The following is an 18,121-nucleotide window of genomic DNA, read 5'->3' on the forward strand; positions in this document are numbered from 1 at the left end:
AAAAACATAAAAAATCTTTCCGACCCAAAACCTTTTTATGATAATGTACAAAATAGGATTTACACAGAAATATGCTCTGCTCATCTTTCATGAATGAGACCCAATGTAACGGATAAAAAATAAAACAAGGAAAAAAGGTTAGAATACTTCATGTGATTGGAAACTTTGCTGAGACCAGCAGATTAAAGGTTAATAAGTAAAACATTTTGCTTTTAACTTGATCAGGCAAAAGTAGGTCTCTATAACAGAAATGGCTAGACAAAACATGACTGCACTCCCACCAAAACAAAAAACAAATTAACTGAAAATCCCAAAACACGCAGTCCTTAACTTCACAAAATTCAATTATTAACACAGAAGAGCTTGAAGTGGGATCTCAAGGCTGCCTGGCAACACATGTGAGGAGTCATTTCTAAGTTCTTTCTATCCGGCCTGTTGATTTGACTTTGCGGAGATTATGACGCGCATTTCACACAATCTTGTGCAGAGCTTTGCCAACAGCAACATCGTTCAATAAATGCCAGTCAACCACAACAGCTAGTGCTCTGTCCTCGAAATCTAGTGCATATCTCCCTCAGGGCAGAGGCTGTTCCCTTTGGAATACTCCAGCAAATCCCACTTCCACATTTCACAGGCGGATTAGAGCACCTCGGCAAAAATGTTTTCCTGATGAGACCGACGATCAGATGTTCTAGATGCTACACTGCCCGGACAAAAAAAGTCGCTGTTTGGATTTAAATAGGCAAATGCTTAAGAGTCCATGATTGGATCACTATTGCCGTGATTATTATGTTCCTAGCATGTTATATGTTTGGAAACAGTTCTTATTAATGGAGTGTGTAGCTTTTCAGTTCTTAAACAATCATGTAGGAAGACACATCATAGCCATATTCCAGGATGACATTGTCAAGATTCATCAGGCTCAAATTGTGAAAGAATGGTTGGGAGGGAGCATGAAGAATCATTTTCACACATGAATCGGCACCTCTGAGTCCAGACCTTAAATTCATTGAAAGTCTTTGGGATGTGCTGGAGGAAACTTTACAGAGTGCTTGACTCTTGCATTGCCAATACAAGATCTTGACCAAAAATCGATGCACCTCTTGATGGAAATGACATCACAACAACTTTTGATTTCCATTAAGAGGTGCATTCATTTTTGGTCAAGATCTTATATTGGCAATGCAAGAGTCAAGCACTCTGTAAACTAGGGTTGGGTACCGAGACCCGGTTCCAATAGGGAACCGGTTCCGACGTAAACGGTAGTAACCAGACCGAATAAGAACGAAACTTTCGGTGCCTGATTTCGGTGCCTGACGTTTTTTACCGCCCCCTATAAAACATCTCGCGGCACGAATGATCCAATAACATCTCCAGTTAACCAGCAGAGCGAGCATTAATTTAGTTCGTTTGTTAAATAAGAGGCGATTTTGCGCTGAAATGCGTTTTTTAAATCAAGTGATCAAAGTGCTCGTTGCCGCTGCGATCAGTGGCGCGGATACAGTGTTTTCTCTTGTGGCTCGCGCACTGTCACTCGGACGCGCGCTTCGTTGCGGAGATCGATCTATTTATGAGGCGCCGTCTATATGATTATGTGCGCGGAGAGTTTGTGTGTGTGTGTGTGTGTGTATGTGTGTGTGTGCTCGCGTCTCAGATGAGTATGCGCGGATATTTCCGCGCGTCTCGTGTGTGTAGAGTTTGCGTGTTTGTGCGTGAGCGACTTTAGATGTGATGTTGAGCATTTCATATTAGTTTGAGCATTCAGCAGTATACATGTATGACTACTTAGTAGGCCTATGTGTATGCAAGGGTTTCATATGTGCGTGAATGAAGTTTGATTTAAAGGGATACTCCACTTTAAAATGAAAATTCTGTCATCATATACTCACCCTCATGTTGTTTCAATTCTTTATGAATTTCTTTCTTCTGCTGAACAGAAAGGAAGATATTTAGAATAATATCAGTAACCAGACAGTTTCTGGTCTCATTTACTTACATAGTATTTTTTTTCCTACTAGCCTATGGAAGTCAATGAGACCAGAAACTGTCTGGTTACTGATATTATTCTAAATATATTCCTTTCTGTTCAGCAGAAGAAAGAAATTCATACAGGTTTGAAACAACATGAGGGTGAGTATATGATGACAGAATTTTCATTTTAAAGTGGAGTATCCCTTTAAGCCCTAGACGACGCCTATCTATTCATTCTGGTGAAATCACAAATTATAATGGACACAAAGTGTCCCTGCTTGATATACAACCACTGATGAGCATAATCGTAAAAAAAAAAAAAAAAAACTACGAATGCGGATTAGAACCCAAAACCTCTGACACGCCTGACTAAAGTTCAAGTTCAGCTGCCAGTGTTCCTCTTCGGATAAGTCTAATATTTTAATGCCAACTGCAAATCTTGCATATCAAGTATGAAGTATATCAATATCAAGTATATTTATATGAGGCTATACTGTGTGTGTTAAATATTTCTGCTCAGTGTCAGATATTTCTCTGTTTTGTAAAAGTCATAATATGAGAAGACAAAATTTTGATGTTAACTCAAGTGTTATCGGCTACATCAGTAGCCTTTTAAACAGCACAATTTTTCATTTAATCAGAAATTAGAAAATCTTTTTCAGAAAATCACACACACACACACACACACACACACACACACACACACACACACACACACACACACACACACACACACACACACACACACAGAGGTATTATTTTTTTGATAAAGTGTGTGCGGTTTAGTTTTGTTAAGTACCGTTTCAAGAACCGTTTAAGCACCGGAACCGTTTGAAAAATACCGAGTAGGTACTGGTATCGGATAAAACCCAACCGATACCCAACCCTACTGTAAACCTTTGCCAAATATATAACATGCTAGAAACATAATAATAACTGCAATAATGATCCAATCATAGACTCTTAAACATTTGCCTATTTAAATCCAAACAGTGATTTGTTTTGGCCAGGCAGTGTATCTTGGGTTTCTAAGGCGAACAGTTGCACATCACAGAGAAAACAGATTTCCAAAGTCAGCGCTCGCACACGCAAAAATCTCAGGAAAGTGGGTCAACACCGTTTTCTCCCCATCTTTTTTCATCATCGCTGCATAAAAACTGAGAAATGGAGTGGAGTATGTGGCATAAAATGGGAATGTATCACACAGAATTAAAGTTAAAGAGAGGTTAAAAACAGTTAAAGTGCTTTACGGACATAAGTGGTACCTTAATGTGACTGCAAGAGTGCAACTGTACCTGTAAATAATACAGAGAGGCACTGAGGTAAGGAAAAGTGCGCTCTGATTGGCTCCTTCCCAACCTGCTGTCTAAGAGCATTTCGACGAGACACCTGCATGAGGAGACTACTGGGAGTGAGTCAAAGATGTACTGAATCATTTAAAAGGAGAAAAAGAACCAGTATTTAAACCATCTCTTTCAGCAACTTTTGGAAAGGCATCAACAGCCTCAATCGTGTTAAATGAATGAATAATGTGGTAATGGCTGGAGTATATATAGTGTAAATGTGGTAGGCATGGGAATGCTACCCTATTAGCACCTCTAACAATGAGTCACTTCTGCCTCGGCCCACTTGATTTAAAGTTTGTTCAAGATGTGCAAACAAAACTCGAGTTTAATCAAAAATTTAGCATTCGAAAACCCTCAATCATCAGGTATAGGAGTGTTGCAATTGCCGTGGTAGATGTGCACCGGGCCATCGCAGTGATAGTACAGCTGGAAGACGTCACCGTACCCATGTTCCCTCCACCAAGTGCAAAGCTGTCGGTTCCAGCCACATGGAAGTGGGTAAAACAGTTCCCTGTGCTCCATCCCGATCATGGTGAAGAAATCCTGATCGCCCAGATGCCCTCGGAAGTGGTATTTCTCAGCGAGCTGGGCAATCCGCCAGGGCTCCAGAAGCTGGTTGTATAAGGTCGAGCGACGCATGGCTTCGAGGTTAAGAAGCATTACGCCGCTGTTGAAGCCGGGCAGCCCGTCTGGTGGAGGGTCGCCTACTTGGGACTTGGGATTCTCTTTGCGGTACTGCCAGAATGTGTGCCTACAACACACAGTGAATACAGAGGAAAAAAGATTAAAGAAAAGAATTATAGCTTTAGTATCATACCTAGGTTTACAGATGTGAACAAACCCATAAAATGGGAAAAATTATGACACTGCCCAGGTATTTTTGTACATAAAGCTGTTTTTATCTCAAGAACTAGGTGAAAGTAGTGCCGTTTCAGGGAGTAGAGACTTCACTGAAGAATAGTGAAGCTAACCAACAAAAAAAGGTGCGCCGAAAATAGCAGAAGAACGATATTTCAGGTGTAGGATGCATAAATCATAGATATGTGAAAAACAAGCATTAAGGTCTAAAACAACAGAGAGCTGCTCTACAACAGATAACCAGAACCCACAGTTCTGCCTAAACAAGTACTTAAAAACGGCATAGAATGGCTAAATCATTATAACTTTGAAGTATGAAGTTGGTAAGTGAAAAATTAAATCTGAGACTTTGATGTGAGATTGACCCAAGGCTATAAGCTTGAGGCGAACTCAACTTAAGGGCTGTGGCATGTGGAAAATCCTTGCATGTTTTTTTTTTTTTTTTTAGTTTTTTGAACTGGGAATTTGCGGTGATGAAGCATGAGGGCTGGGTCCAACACCGTGCACTGCTCACACCGAAGACTGTGGAGTGCTAAATCTATGCTTATTCAAAGTAGCTTTGATCCATCAAGTCAATGCCCCCTGCAGGGAATTCCTCAGAGCTTCTCCTGAAGTTCATAGATTCTCTCTTGCTCTAAAAAGCCCAAGCTGGGTAGGAAACAACAAAGAGATTTCTGAAGCTGCTGCTTCTGGACAGTTCATTTGACAGCAGGAGAACAGAACCAGACAGGATGAGACAAACTTAAAGCTTTTATCTTTCTCACAGAGATTCCAATTTAGTGGAAGCACTTCACAGAGAAGGCTTGCTAGAGTCAACAGGAGCACAGGTAAACAAGAACAAGACAACACTAACTCAGGGTCACTTCTGAAGTTTAGATGCTGCTGAGAGTTCTGTGAGATTCCTGTTCCTCTAACAAGTCTAAGTAAAGTCCAGGGCCCGTATTCATAAAGATTCTAAGAATCCTCTCAGAAAACTCTTAATTTAGCTTAAAAACTTTTATGTAGGAGTCTTAGCTTAAGAGCGATTCGGGACCGATCTGAGAGCAACTCTGAGTAAGGAAAATACAAAAACTTTTATCTTAGTAAGAAGGCGGGGTTGACCCCGTTGCTATATATGACACAATCTTTTGAAAACTGTGATTGGTTGGTTGTCCAAGAAGGAAAAAAAAAAGTGATTTTAAGTATAGGGTCTATTCTAAGCCTCCACTTTGAACTTACATGCGTAATTTTTCCTATTTGATCGTTCTCACACACACACACACATTATATATGTGTATAAATCCTTTTTTTACTTACCATGCTGTTGATTTCCTATAAGGTATTTGATTGATTAGAATGATAAAAATTGTTCCACTCTTTCCAGTTACACTGATTGCTGGCATGTCTATTTAAGCAGTGGTTTGAATGTTGGTTTTAATGTATCAAACATGGAATTTTCCCAGTTGCCAAATATCGTAATGTAGTGATTACTTTCATTTCAGGCGCTATGGCATTTCTGCGCTGTGTCGGAGATATTAGCGTGTCTCTAAAAAGATCAGTCACAAACATGATCCCTGCACGATCTAATCTATAGCGTCTTATTAACTCTCTGTCATCCATTGTCTGCAACACATTTCTTCTCCCTCTTCGTCTTGCTGCCATTTTCTCCTCTGCTAAAGAAACTCTTAGGCCTCTTAAAAGTCCTCGTCCGTGCTCCTAACAATTTTGACCTTAAGACCTCTTTTAAGGGTTAAGATGCTTTCTGAATTACTTTTTTCTTTACTAGGAGTTTTTCTTTAAATTTAAGAGTAAACGCCCACATTTCTAAGAATTTTCTTAGAATTTTGTCACTAGGAGCTACTCTTTGCATTAAGATTCTTTATGAATACGGGCCCAGGTATAAAAGTTCATTCTTTTGTTTAAAGGCCTGTCCTGCACGTTTTAAAATGTAGCCAACATATTCACGATTAAAAGAATTTGGTTGTAAAGATACAAAGTATACGCTTTAAAGCAAAATAATTTGACCAACAAATGAATAATTTGGTCATTACTGATGCTGTTCCAAATCGGTATGACTTTCGTTCTTGTATTGATATTTTGATAAAAAAAAAAAAAATAATAATAATAATAATAAATAAATAAATATATATATTATCATTATTATTAGTAGTATTAATAATTTTAGTAAAGCATAATTTTTTTCGAACCAGTGATTTGAAAGATGAATCTGCGAAAGTCACATGATTTCATTTTTAAAACATAACTGTTTGAGTTGAGTTCAGTTTATTTGACATAAAAAGTAGCAATACAGTAGTAATTAAAATAGCAAAACTTCTTTGTCAAGGATAATATAACACAATAAAGTTGCATTAACTTATTTCCATTGTGGTCCTAGATTTTTTAACTAGACATTTTCATGACCAAAAAAAAAAAAAAAAACATATCCATATCTATTAAGGCAACCTATCTAAAGTTTCAAAAATTTGTGTTTTCTAGCAGCGTATTGCGTTTCCATAGCTGCGAAACAGCTAGTTATTTTGTAAAGTAATTGGTTTAATTGATTTAAAGTTTCGAAAAGCTTTGTTTCTCCCATCACTACCAAAAAGGACAAAAGCACCATAAAAGTAGAGCTGCAACTAACAATTATTCTGATAATCAATTAACTATCATATAAACCGTGTTATACACTGTAATACACTGTTTGTATTTTTTAAAGCTATTCTATAAATAAAAAACAAATATAAATGCATGAATGTATGCTTTAAAGTTAAATCAAATAATAAGTTATAACAAAGCCAAATGAGATTTTGAGAGTTATCCTTTTGGGGTGACCTATTCCTTAGATAAAGATTAATACATCCTCAGTCCAAGCACTGAAAACATTACTAAAAACAGTGACATTTCTGTGCATCTCTATTCCTTTAATTCCAGCACCCAAATACAGAATATTTAGACCACTTTCTGTGAGTTTTAAGAATTAAATATTTATGACAAGAAATAAAAAATGCTGCACGCTAAATCTAAGGGCATGACTGGAGCACTCTGGGTCAGGATCTGTGCGTGCCTGGGCCGTCCCTAATGAGCGAAGCTTCAGAAACATCCCAATTATAGTCGCATTATCCAGTCTTTAAATGGAATTTGTGAAGTCAGAGTCGAAAACAGCGGGTGTCACCTTGTGGGTTGAGAAAGCAGAATGTCAACTTCCTGTCATCTCTTCAGCTCAGCATCGACATTTTAACACAAACAACTTTTCCCTGCTGTTTAACGGCCTCCTTCATAAACTCCAGAGGAATGTCAGATGGCACTTCCACATTTCATGTCAAGTTTTACTATCTTCTTTATGAGTGGCAAGACCTATTTGTCTGTCTGAGAGGATGTACGTGCTCTGCAGCACAAATCTAGAAGAATTCATCACCATTAAAAACTGGATCTAAAGCAAACCATGGTGGCTATTTTTTCAACTAAAAGCGGGAAAATATTATTTAATAGAATGTATTAAGGACACATGAAATGCTACCTCTGAAATTAGCATCAGAAAATACATCTAATTTATTGATAAAATACAGCCATCTTCATCAGTCATTTCCAACACAGAATGCTGTTAAACACACATAATTGATATAATATATAATATAATATAATATAATAAATATACTTTAAAAATAACCTTTTATAAATAATATTATTATTATGTGGTTAATGACAGATTAAAATCTATAATATAATAGGCTTATAATAATATTTTTAAAAGAACATTTTATACTTTTTTATACAAATTATATTATTTTATCTAACATAATATTATATAATAATTTTAAAATAATTTACAAAAAATATATACTGCGATTTTTTTTTTTTTTTTTTAAACATTTTTTTTATTATTTCACAATACAAAAAGCGCTGGAAATATTCATGAACTTCAGTTTGTTTTACTAAATCAAGGTTTTAAAATGAAAATGCTAGGCATTTGCTAGGATGTGGATATGAATGTCCAAATCCTGTAAGCATGAGCAATAGTAACAGTGAAGCCAGCCTTAAGAAACACCACTAATGAGGTAATCATTTCCACTGCCTCTTACAGGCTAATAGGCCCAATGCGCTTTTACACATGAAATAAACATTTCCTTCAAATGGTTTCATTCTTGGAAAAGACAGCATTATGCACTTATACACAATCCATTTCTCAAGTCAGAACTCCAAAAAAGCACAAACAAAAAACAGTATTGATTAAAGATTATGAAAATTAATATATTGTGAAAGCTACTGCAGGGAAAAACACCATGTGGCTTGTGTGTACAAGAGCCACTCAACTGACACAACAGTAAACTGCAGTTAGTTGCTGGTGCTTTAAGTATTTCAGAGCTTTCTTCTTTATTAAAAACAAATTAAATGCTAATGTATTTGCTTTTAAGGACATTAGAACCTGTGCGAAAAACCAGAGAAGACTTAAAAATGGGAGAGAAATGAAAATTACCACCCGATTAAGGCACCTGATGTGAGAGGAGGAGGAAGCTTTCTTCACCAAAAAGTTTAAGATTTTAAATAAATATTTGCTAACTAATTTTTCTGTCATTCTTTCTCAATCGTTTGAGCTGCACCTGCTACTGAAAAAAGCGCTGAAAATATTCATGACCTTCAGTTTGTTTTACTAAATCAAGGTTTGAAATGATCTGCCATTTGTCTCAAGCAGAGGCAGCCAAACCCCCACTTGAAATATGTCAAACAGCGGCTCTCAAAAAATGAAAGAACATTCTGTGCCAAGCTCTTTGTGTTTTACAAGAACAGAAATCTCTGTGTGCCAAAAAAACAAGTTCAGAAACAAAAACAATGCTGTCATTCCTCATTCACAGTTTTCTCATAATGCCTAATGAACACTGTATAAGAAAATCTGTAGGAAAAACAAATAAGATACTGGTCATTTTCTGCCAGAACATTATCCATTAAGTGAAAGTGTAATACAAGAAAAGTAATTTTATGTGCACTGTATGTATTGAGACTAAAATTATCAGATATGAACGCCATAAATATATTTATTTATTATAAATGTATTTATAAAAAGTGCTTATATTATTATTAAAATATTATTATATATTTAGCTTTTAATATATCTAAACAAAACATTTTATATATTTATTATAACATTTTTTTTAAAATATTTGAAAACTTGTGTGTATTATAATGCATATAAACATTAATATATATATATATACACACACACTATATAATATTGTGATATATATATATATATAGTGTCAATATTATATAATGTGTGTATATGCATACACACTTTTATATACATGCATACATGCATACATGCATACATACATACATACATACATACATACATACATACATACATGCATAATTTCATTCTATGCTTATTAGATTGTTGTGTTGTTAGTTTAGCAACATGTTAACGTCAAACTCTGTTACGTGGCAGACACTTCCCATGTCGAATGTCCCAAATAGGCTGCTTTTCAAATGCCTGTAAATATTAGGATGTTGCATTATAAGTGAGTTCACTAGGGGTTTGGAAAAGAACTAGTAGTGACACGGATATGGAAATCAGACACATTCAAACAATAGCACCAAAGGGATGATGATGCCCTCTGGGAACCGGGACCAAAGATGAAAAGTTTACCGCCTGCTGACCACTGAAATGCAGCGTGGTACTTTTAATCTCGACAAAGCCTTTGGCTAAAGTTCAAAGCTGAATATTGTTATCTGATCTAATATGATTTATGATATAGCAAAAGAAGCAGGAATACTTGCAGTGTCACCATGAGTCTGAGAGTGATTCTGCACTCAAAATACAATAACAAACTATTCCTTAAAAGACATACTTAATATGTTTAATGCGTACTCATCCTTTTCATAACAATGCACATCTCAAGAAATCAGGGCTGCACAATATATGGATATATCAATACATGGGCGTCGGAAGAAAAAAAGAAGTGGGTGGGTCCTCCCCCAGAAAAATGTTTACTGGAGTAACTGTTAAATACCATTTCATGTATTCTGGTGCCTTTTAATTAAAACAAGTAAACTAAACTCCACTTCACGTCGGGCGGTTCTTTGCCTCAACGTTGTGCATTAAATGCACAGCTATCCTTGGATTATCCCGCTAATACCATGGTCATTTGCCAGCAATGACAACTTAAAGCTGTTATGGATGTTTGCAACGCAATATTTGACTGGAAGGGTACAACGGGTGGTTACTTTCGTCAGTTGCGGCTCGTTGAGAAATATAATGTAGCTATTCAACGGAAATGGAGTTTCATTTATTAGGGAGTTCCTCAAGTGGAAAGGATTTGACTGACAGCGCTATGAAAAGACAAATGCGCTGAATCAGAGACGGTAAAAGTAAGTGGGTCCAATATCATTGGTCTTAAAAAGTGGGTGGGTCTTGTCCCACCCATATACAATGGTTCCGACGCCCATGTATCAATATATGCATATCGCAACAGCTTGCAATAATCTGGGTCATGAACAAAAGACAAAGAGAAAATCACTCACTGCTCTTAGCTGAATAACTTTTGTAGCTTTAATAAGAATCAGTATATATTTAATTCATAAAGTGAAAACTGAAACCCTAAACCCTGTGGTTTACACTGATGTTAAAATAACGAATATCGCATTATTTAATGAGTTATCGCACATCGCTTTTTTTTTCAATTCCGTGCACCCCTAAATCAGAGTACCAACAAAACAACAACAACAAAATATCAAAAATGCAACTACTATAAAATCAGTGTGGTAAGTAAAGATAAGAGTATGTGAACAGAATCAGGAAGAGGGATCTTATGCAACAAGTTAGTGAAATATTAAACACGGCACTGAGAAGCCAGCTGAATTTTAATGCGTCATCAAAGATGAGCATTTCAGTGCCAACGGCGGCCGCTGAACGAGGCCACGGGAAGCCCCATCCATCAACGCTCCGCTCTAGAAGTCAGGAACTAACTGGGACGGAGGAAAAGAATGATTGGGGGAAGAGAGCGAAGCAAGACAGACAGGAAAGATTCGAGCCTGATGGAGGAAAAACAGGGGAAATGAATCCTTGCGAAAACCTGCAGGAGTTCTGGCATAAAATTCTATTTAAATCAAGGCATGAAACAGAAAATGAGAGATTTCTAAACTGTGGTCAGATGACATTTCGGTAACACTTTACAATAAGGTTTCATTGGTCAACATTTGTTAACTACATTAGTTAACATGAACAATCCTTATACTATTTCAGACTTTCTACTTTCAAATCTCACTTGCGGTTTCTTTATGAAATTGATTAGAAATGTTCACTACCAGCACAGTACCAGCTACTCTGCAACGTCTCAGTCCAAATCCAAACACAAAAGTCCTGACATAATATTTATGTCAGGACAACTGGTTCAGAAAGCAAGAGTGATTTCCTTCCAGCTCAGAGCAGAGAAAGAACAGAGAGAGAGCAAAAGAGAAAGAAAACATGTAGCGGTAATGACGTGGTGCCAAATACAGTAAGTGAGAGCAGGATGGGCACAGATGTGGTGACGAAGATCCGGAGCCGGAGTGTTTACGGACTGGACACGGGTCTTAATTTGCAGACCCTGAGGCTAGACAAAGCCCTCTGGTTACATGGGAGACATGATAGAAATCTGTTTGTACAGACTGGAGTCCTGTCAGCACTACCACAAGGCCTGACTGTTTCTGCACTCACTTCCTGTCCTGAAAGAAAAAGCCTGGCATCACAACTGAAAAAAAAAGAAAAAAAAAACTGGAACGATATAACATTAACAAATGGTACAGCTTCAATGAATGTCCTTGCGTCATCACAATACTGATACTGGAAAAATAAAGCTTCTGATCAGTAGGTTTGACAGAATGACTAAAATTTGAAAAAAATTTGTGAAAAAAGACACAAACTAACAATGAAAACACCAGCCCAGTTTAATGCATATTAGCATGCAAATTTAGTCAATAATATTAATCCGTAAACTCAATCAAAATAACATTTAAATTCAGTGAAAAAAAATGTCTTCATGACTTAATATAGCTTGAATGTAACTCTAAACCCTTGCCTCATTTAGTATACACAGATTCATGAATATGCAATGGTGTTGACTTATGAATTTGCACACGGTTTTTCTTAAAGCATTTTAAAAACACCAACAAAGACATATAAACAACATTAAAAACTTGATTTTCACCACAGGAGGTCTTTAGGTTTTGATGCATGAACTATGCAAAGTTTCATCAACTATACACTTTTTTTTTTACACTCAACAATGTCCAACAGCAGTAATGCAATATAATGATTGTGATCATTTTCAAAACATATTGTTTAGACATTTCAGGGGACCCTTCATCAGACAAGCAGGAATTCAAGTTATCTCGTGAGCACACGGACAAGTCTGACTGGACTGCCAAATCTGCACATGCTGAGATTAATGACAAACAATGTCCAGCTGGAGCAGATTTGTTTTGAGCTCCAGCAAACATTGCAAAATTCTTCAGTCTGATGCTTCCATTCTTTGCTGGAAAAAACAATCTTTAGTCAAGGTGGTCGGGAAGACGTAAATATAGGCTATGTAGCTGAGATGTTTATGTGTGTTTGACTGAACGTGTAAAGTAACACAGACTGACAGCACCTTAAATGGTTGTGTGAAGATAAGACTCGCTGCTGCTGTAATTAATGCGGACAGCAGGCAGGCCCTTCACAACTCACAGCAGAGAAAATGACACAAGAACACTCTTTAAACGATAGATGCTAGACAAGTGCCCATCAACTAAACACCAGGGGCTTCTTCCAGACACACAGCAAAAGAACAGAGAACACAGGCACAAAAAAAAAGCTTCTGTGACCGCGTCAAGTCCAAAAAGAACACTGTCAGACTAGACAGAACACAAAGGACATCACAAACCCTTCTGACAGAGCATGTGCCCACCACTTTTACACGTTTTGCTTGGTCGCAGTGTGTATTAAAATAAAGAAAGAAAGAAAAAAAAGTCAAGTTTCAGACACTTCCCTGACTCAAATTTTGTTATTTTGTTATTTTTGTCTGAAGAAAGACAAACATAAATTGTGATGAAAGCCAAAATATTAAATGTTTTGAATGTACAGACCCTTTCCAAAAAATAAAGAATATCATGGAAAAGTTTATTTATTTCCATAATTCCATTCAAAACGTTAAACTTCCATAGATTATAGATTCAGGGCCCACAACTTAAACGATTTCAAGTATTTAGTTGTTTATTTGTACATCATTTGGGCTTCCAGCTCATAAAACCCACGAAAACAGGATTTAAAAAAATTAGAATATTACATGAAATCACACAGTAATTACACAGTGATACCATGGTCATTGAACCAGGTTTTGGTTATTTTGGCAGTGTGGGCAGGTGCAAATCCTGCAGGAAAATGAAGTCAGCATGAAGTGCTCTGAAAATGTCCTGGTAGACGGCTGCGTTGACTCTGGATTTAATAAAGCACAGTGGACCAAAGTCCTCTTTTCTGATGAGAGCAAATTTTGCATCTCATTTGGAAACCAAGGTCCCAGAGTCTGGAGGAAGAATGGAGAGGCACACAATCCAAGATGCTTGAAGTCCAGTGTGAAGTTTCCACAGTCTGTGTTGGTTTGGTGAGCCATGTCATCGGCTGGTGTTGGTCCACTGTGCTGTCCACTCAACTCAGACGTCTACCAGGACATTTTCAGAGCACTTCGTGCTTCCTTCAGCAGACAAGCTTTATGGAGATGCTGACTTCATTTTCCTGCAGGATTTGCACCTGCCCACACTGCCAAAAGAACCAAAACCTGGTTCAATGACCATGGTATCACTGTGTAATTACTGTGTGATTTCATGTAATATTCTAATTTTTTTAAATCCTGTTTTCGTGGGTATTATGAGCTGGAAGCCCAAATTATGTACAAAATAAATAAACAACTAAATACTTGAAATCGTTTAAGTTGTGGGCCCTGAATCTATAATCTATGGAAGTTTAACGTTTTGAATGGAATTATGGAAATAAATAAACTTTTCCATGATATTCTAATTTTTTGGAAAGGGTCTGTTATTTTTATTTTTTATTTTTTTACTGAAACTAGAAATGTATCTCTTTTTTTTTCTATCAAAACAATTGCCCTGTTTGGTTGCCCTGTAACTCAAAATTGAATCTTCATTTTCAGGACCTACATGGTTCAATCCCATATGGGGATCTTAAAGGAACATTTAGATAGGTGGGCAAATGCATTTTTGTCTCAGTGCATGCATTGTTTTAGTTTGACAGGGTCGGCGCTAGCTTAGCTTAGCATAATGAATGGAATCCTTTGTTGCCAGCTAGCATGTCCTGAGTAAAAGTGATATGAAAAATTTAAAAAACCCACCTAGTTACTTCTTGTGGCCTGCTTATTCACAACAAGTACAAATAGCGATGCAGATTAACACTAGGCGATTTCCAAGGCAGATATTGACATATATTAAGGACTATATTAGGGGGAAGCACAGGCGAAGCACTGCTTCCCCCTAATATAGTCCCAAGTCAATATCTGCCTAGGAAATCGCCTAGTGTTAATCTGCATCGCTATTTGTACTTGTTGTGAATACGCAGGCCACAAGAAGTAATTAGGTGTTTTTTTTTATTTTTTTTTTCATATCACTTTTACTCAGGACATGCTAGCTGGCAACAAAGGATTCCATTCATTATGCTAAGCTAAGCTAGCGCCGACCCTGTCAAACTAAAACAATGCATGCACTGAGACAAAAATGCATTTGCCCACCTATCTAAATGTAGGAAAGAAGGTGAATAAGCCCTATTTAAAAAAAACGGTGGAGTGTTCCTTTAATGTGGGTCCATTTGAAATTGTTGAATTTTACCCATTTTTAAAGGTCTAAAACCAAATGTGTCACTTTGCATACAGCTGATACTTAATGCATTTAAAGGAGAATATATGAAGAATATATAATGTTGAAAGTAGAATGTTGTTTCCCTCTATCAAAACAATTGCATAAAACATGCTACAAATTAAATTTAGGCATCAAAACAATATAAATACATGATTAATGTTTTAAAGATGAACATTTAAGTGAAAATTAAATTAAAAAGCATTTCAACAGACAGACAGATAGACAATGATGGTGCAGTAACTTATATCTGAACAGGATTGTTTGAAGTCCTCTACAGTCCATTTGTTTGTCTTTTGAGTCTCAGGAGTTTAATATTCAAAAAATAAATAAAGCAGATATGGGGATTTTCAGGAGCAAACGGCACAATTTAATAAGCAGCCATAGCATGAAATCGGCATGTGAAACCACCACACACCTTTAATTAAAGAGATATCTAGACCTCTTCCATGGTCGAAAGAACCCACATATTGACGACACCAAAAAATGAATTTTGCACACTGATGCTTGAACCAAATCATGAGAAGCCTAAAAAGACAGCAGTATCAAAAACTGCAAAAGTCTTTACGGATTGTTTACAAAAGATTTCTCTGCTCGGAACAACTAATCTCCATCCAGATCTTATGAAAATTACTCTTCAAGCCAAGCAATAAATAAACAGGAGTACTCAAAAACAAATAATCATTTATGCTTAAGTTCCACAGGGAGATAAGTGTGTGTAATTGTTGACATATTGAAGCTCTCAATCCGATTAGAGAACTCCCAGCTCGGTGTTTGCATTCATCCCGAGCCGTGCACTCAGTGAGGATTCCAGACTCCTGGCACGCTGCCACGCTCCATTTTGTGCCCTGGTCCAGTCGGAACAGAGGCCGGTGGAAGGGAGAGGCTCACAACCGAGATATGAGGGCTCAAGTGATCCTGAGCTCCGGCACCTCTTCACATCCCACTCAGCTGCTTCATACATTCCATACAAGCAACACAAATATGTTCAAATCTCTAATTGAATATCCTGTACATAAAATGAGAACAAATGCACTGCAAAGTACGTTTCATTACTTTAAAGGTCTGGGAAAGCAGCAACCAAAATGTTCAAACTAAGAAAATCTTTTACACTATTCTTTTACAAAATCTTATTTTTCAGTTAAAAAAAAAAAAAAGAAAGAAGAGAGGAAAAAAAAAATGTAATATCTTATTTTGCCTGTCAAGTAAATGTAATTTTTTTTAAGGGAGTGTACATATATATATATATATATATGTACACTCCCTTAAAAAAAATTACATTTACTTGACAGGCAAAATAAGATATTAAGGTTATTTTCATAGAATTTAATATTATAAGTTAAGATTTTTTATATAATTTAAAATTATTGATATGATTTTATTTAATCATATATTATTATTATTATTATTATTATATATTTTCTTATTTTTTATATTTTCAATTAAGTTTAAGCACAAATCTAACAATCCTTAATGAAATGTATGCTTTAAAAAAAGAAACAAACTCGATTCAAGATAAATTTTCCAAAACCAATTCTCAATATCTTATGACATTTTGCTTCTCAAAGAAATGCATCTTGTTTTAAGAACGTTTGTTTTTACTGGACAAGAAAGCAAAAATGCTGGTAAATGAATTTCACAAAATTAGTTAAGCAATAAGCAATGAATATATTTATTTTTTATAAAATAATAAAAAAAAAGAATTCCAGATATTCTATCAATTAATTAATTATATATATATATAAACAAATGTATCTTTAAGTATGCTTATATTTAACTGGAAACCAAGACAAAAATACTTATTAGGAAAAAATATTGTTTTGCAAAGCCTGATGCTTTGTGTCGTGTCTGTTCGTGGCATGCTGTAAGTTGCTCTGGATAAATGACAACCAACTTACTCCCATGTCAAGTGAAAATCAAAAAGACAACTGAACCAATGAGCAAGAAAATGTAATGTAAGCCTTTCAGAAGTGATCCCCAAAATAGTTACACCCACCATGCTAAAAAAGTCTAGTCTATCATTTGTTTCTGAAGTCTCACTTCATTAGCTAAAAAGCACATTGGCTAAACTAACTCTTCACTTGCCTATCTCCAGCCCTGCTGTGTGTTCTTTCTGCCTCAGCTGCAGCAAGAGTAATGCAACAACACCGAAAGAACCACACAGATCAGTGCCAGGAGACGCCCGAACATAGGGAGCACCGCTAACAAAGTGCAAGACCAGTGGGCTTAGAAAAGACCAAAGGTGAATTAGAGCGGCCTAGGGGGTCATTGTTCTGGCACAGGTGTTAGATGTCATCACCAAACCCCAGTGCGGCGGCTGCTGACGTGCCACGGATGTTTCATTCTTCTCAATTGTTTGCGTACAGTAGTTGTGTGTGCAGTCAGAGAACTGTTGTGGAAAACCTGCACTCTGTTGTGGAGAAGGAACACTCATGGGGGACATTTTTCCATCAGAGTGGCTCATTTCCAGAAATGATATTAGCTCCTCACACAGCTGAAAGCCTGATCACTACCACATCAAGTATAGTTCACTTTCAGGATCCTCTACAAAATGATGAATAGACTGATAAAAAAAAAAATGTATGATGAAATGTTAGATTTCAAAATGCTTGTATGGGGGAATGGGAAAATAATAGTGAATTTATAACACCGGGTAAGGAAAAGTCACATCTATCAATATCACTCTTCAATTGACACCGCTCTCTGAAATACTTCGGTCAAATACAAAATTCTGAAGTAAGATCATCAATCACAGCAACCAACTATCAAAAATTTGGGGTCGGTAAGATTTTTTAAAAATGTTTTTGAAAAAAGTATCTTATGCTCACCAAGGCTGATCAAAAATACAGTAAAAACTCTGGAGTTTAAATGGAGTTTACATGGAGTTCTGTTACTTAAAGGAACAGTTCACCCCCAACTTACTTTTCTTGACTCATCCTGAAATTATCAAATGTATAACATCATAAAAAAAAATCTCATGCAAAGCTATTGTATCGCTTTTTTGGGGATGACAATCCAGTTATGTCAGTATGCTTTCAAGGAAGGAGAAAAAATAATAATATGAGCTAAAATGACAATGGAGTGAGCAAAATATG

The 18,121-nt window shown here is 36.4% G+C and overlaps 1 protein-coding gene across 1 annotated transcript in view; it reads right to left on the reverse strand.

Annotated features, from left to right (window-relative positions):
- Positions 1-2,736: 2,736 nt before the first annotated feature.
- Positions 2,737-18,121, reverse strand: part of xxylt1 (xyloside xylosyltransferase 1) — a 35,621-nt gene continuing 20,236 nt past the window's right edge. The window contains exon 5 of the mRNA XM_081358049.1: positions 2,737-4,068. Coding sequence (XP_081214175.1) covers positions 3,672-4,068 — 397 coding nt within the window. The 3' untranslated portion in view covers positions 2,737-3,671. The remainder of the gene's footprint in view (positions 4,069-18,121) is intronic.

This window comes from Scardinius erythrophthalmus, assembly GCF_964197995.2.
Source record: "Scardinius erythrophthalmus genome assembly, chromosome: 25".
Classification (NCBI taxonomy): Eukaryota; Metazoa; Chordata; class Actinopteri; order Cypriniformes; family Leuciscidae; genus Scardinius; species Scardinius erythrophthalmus.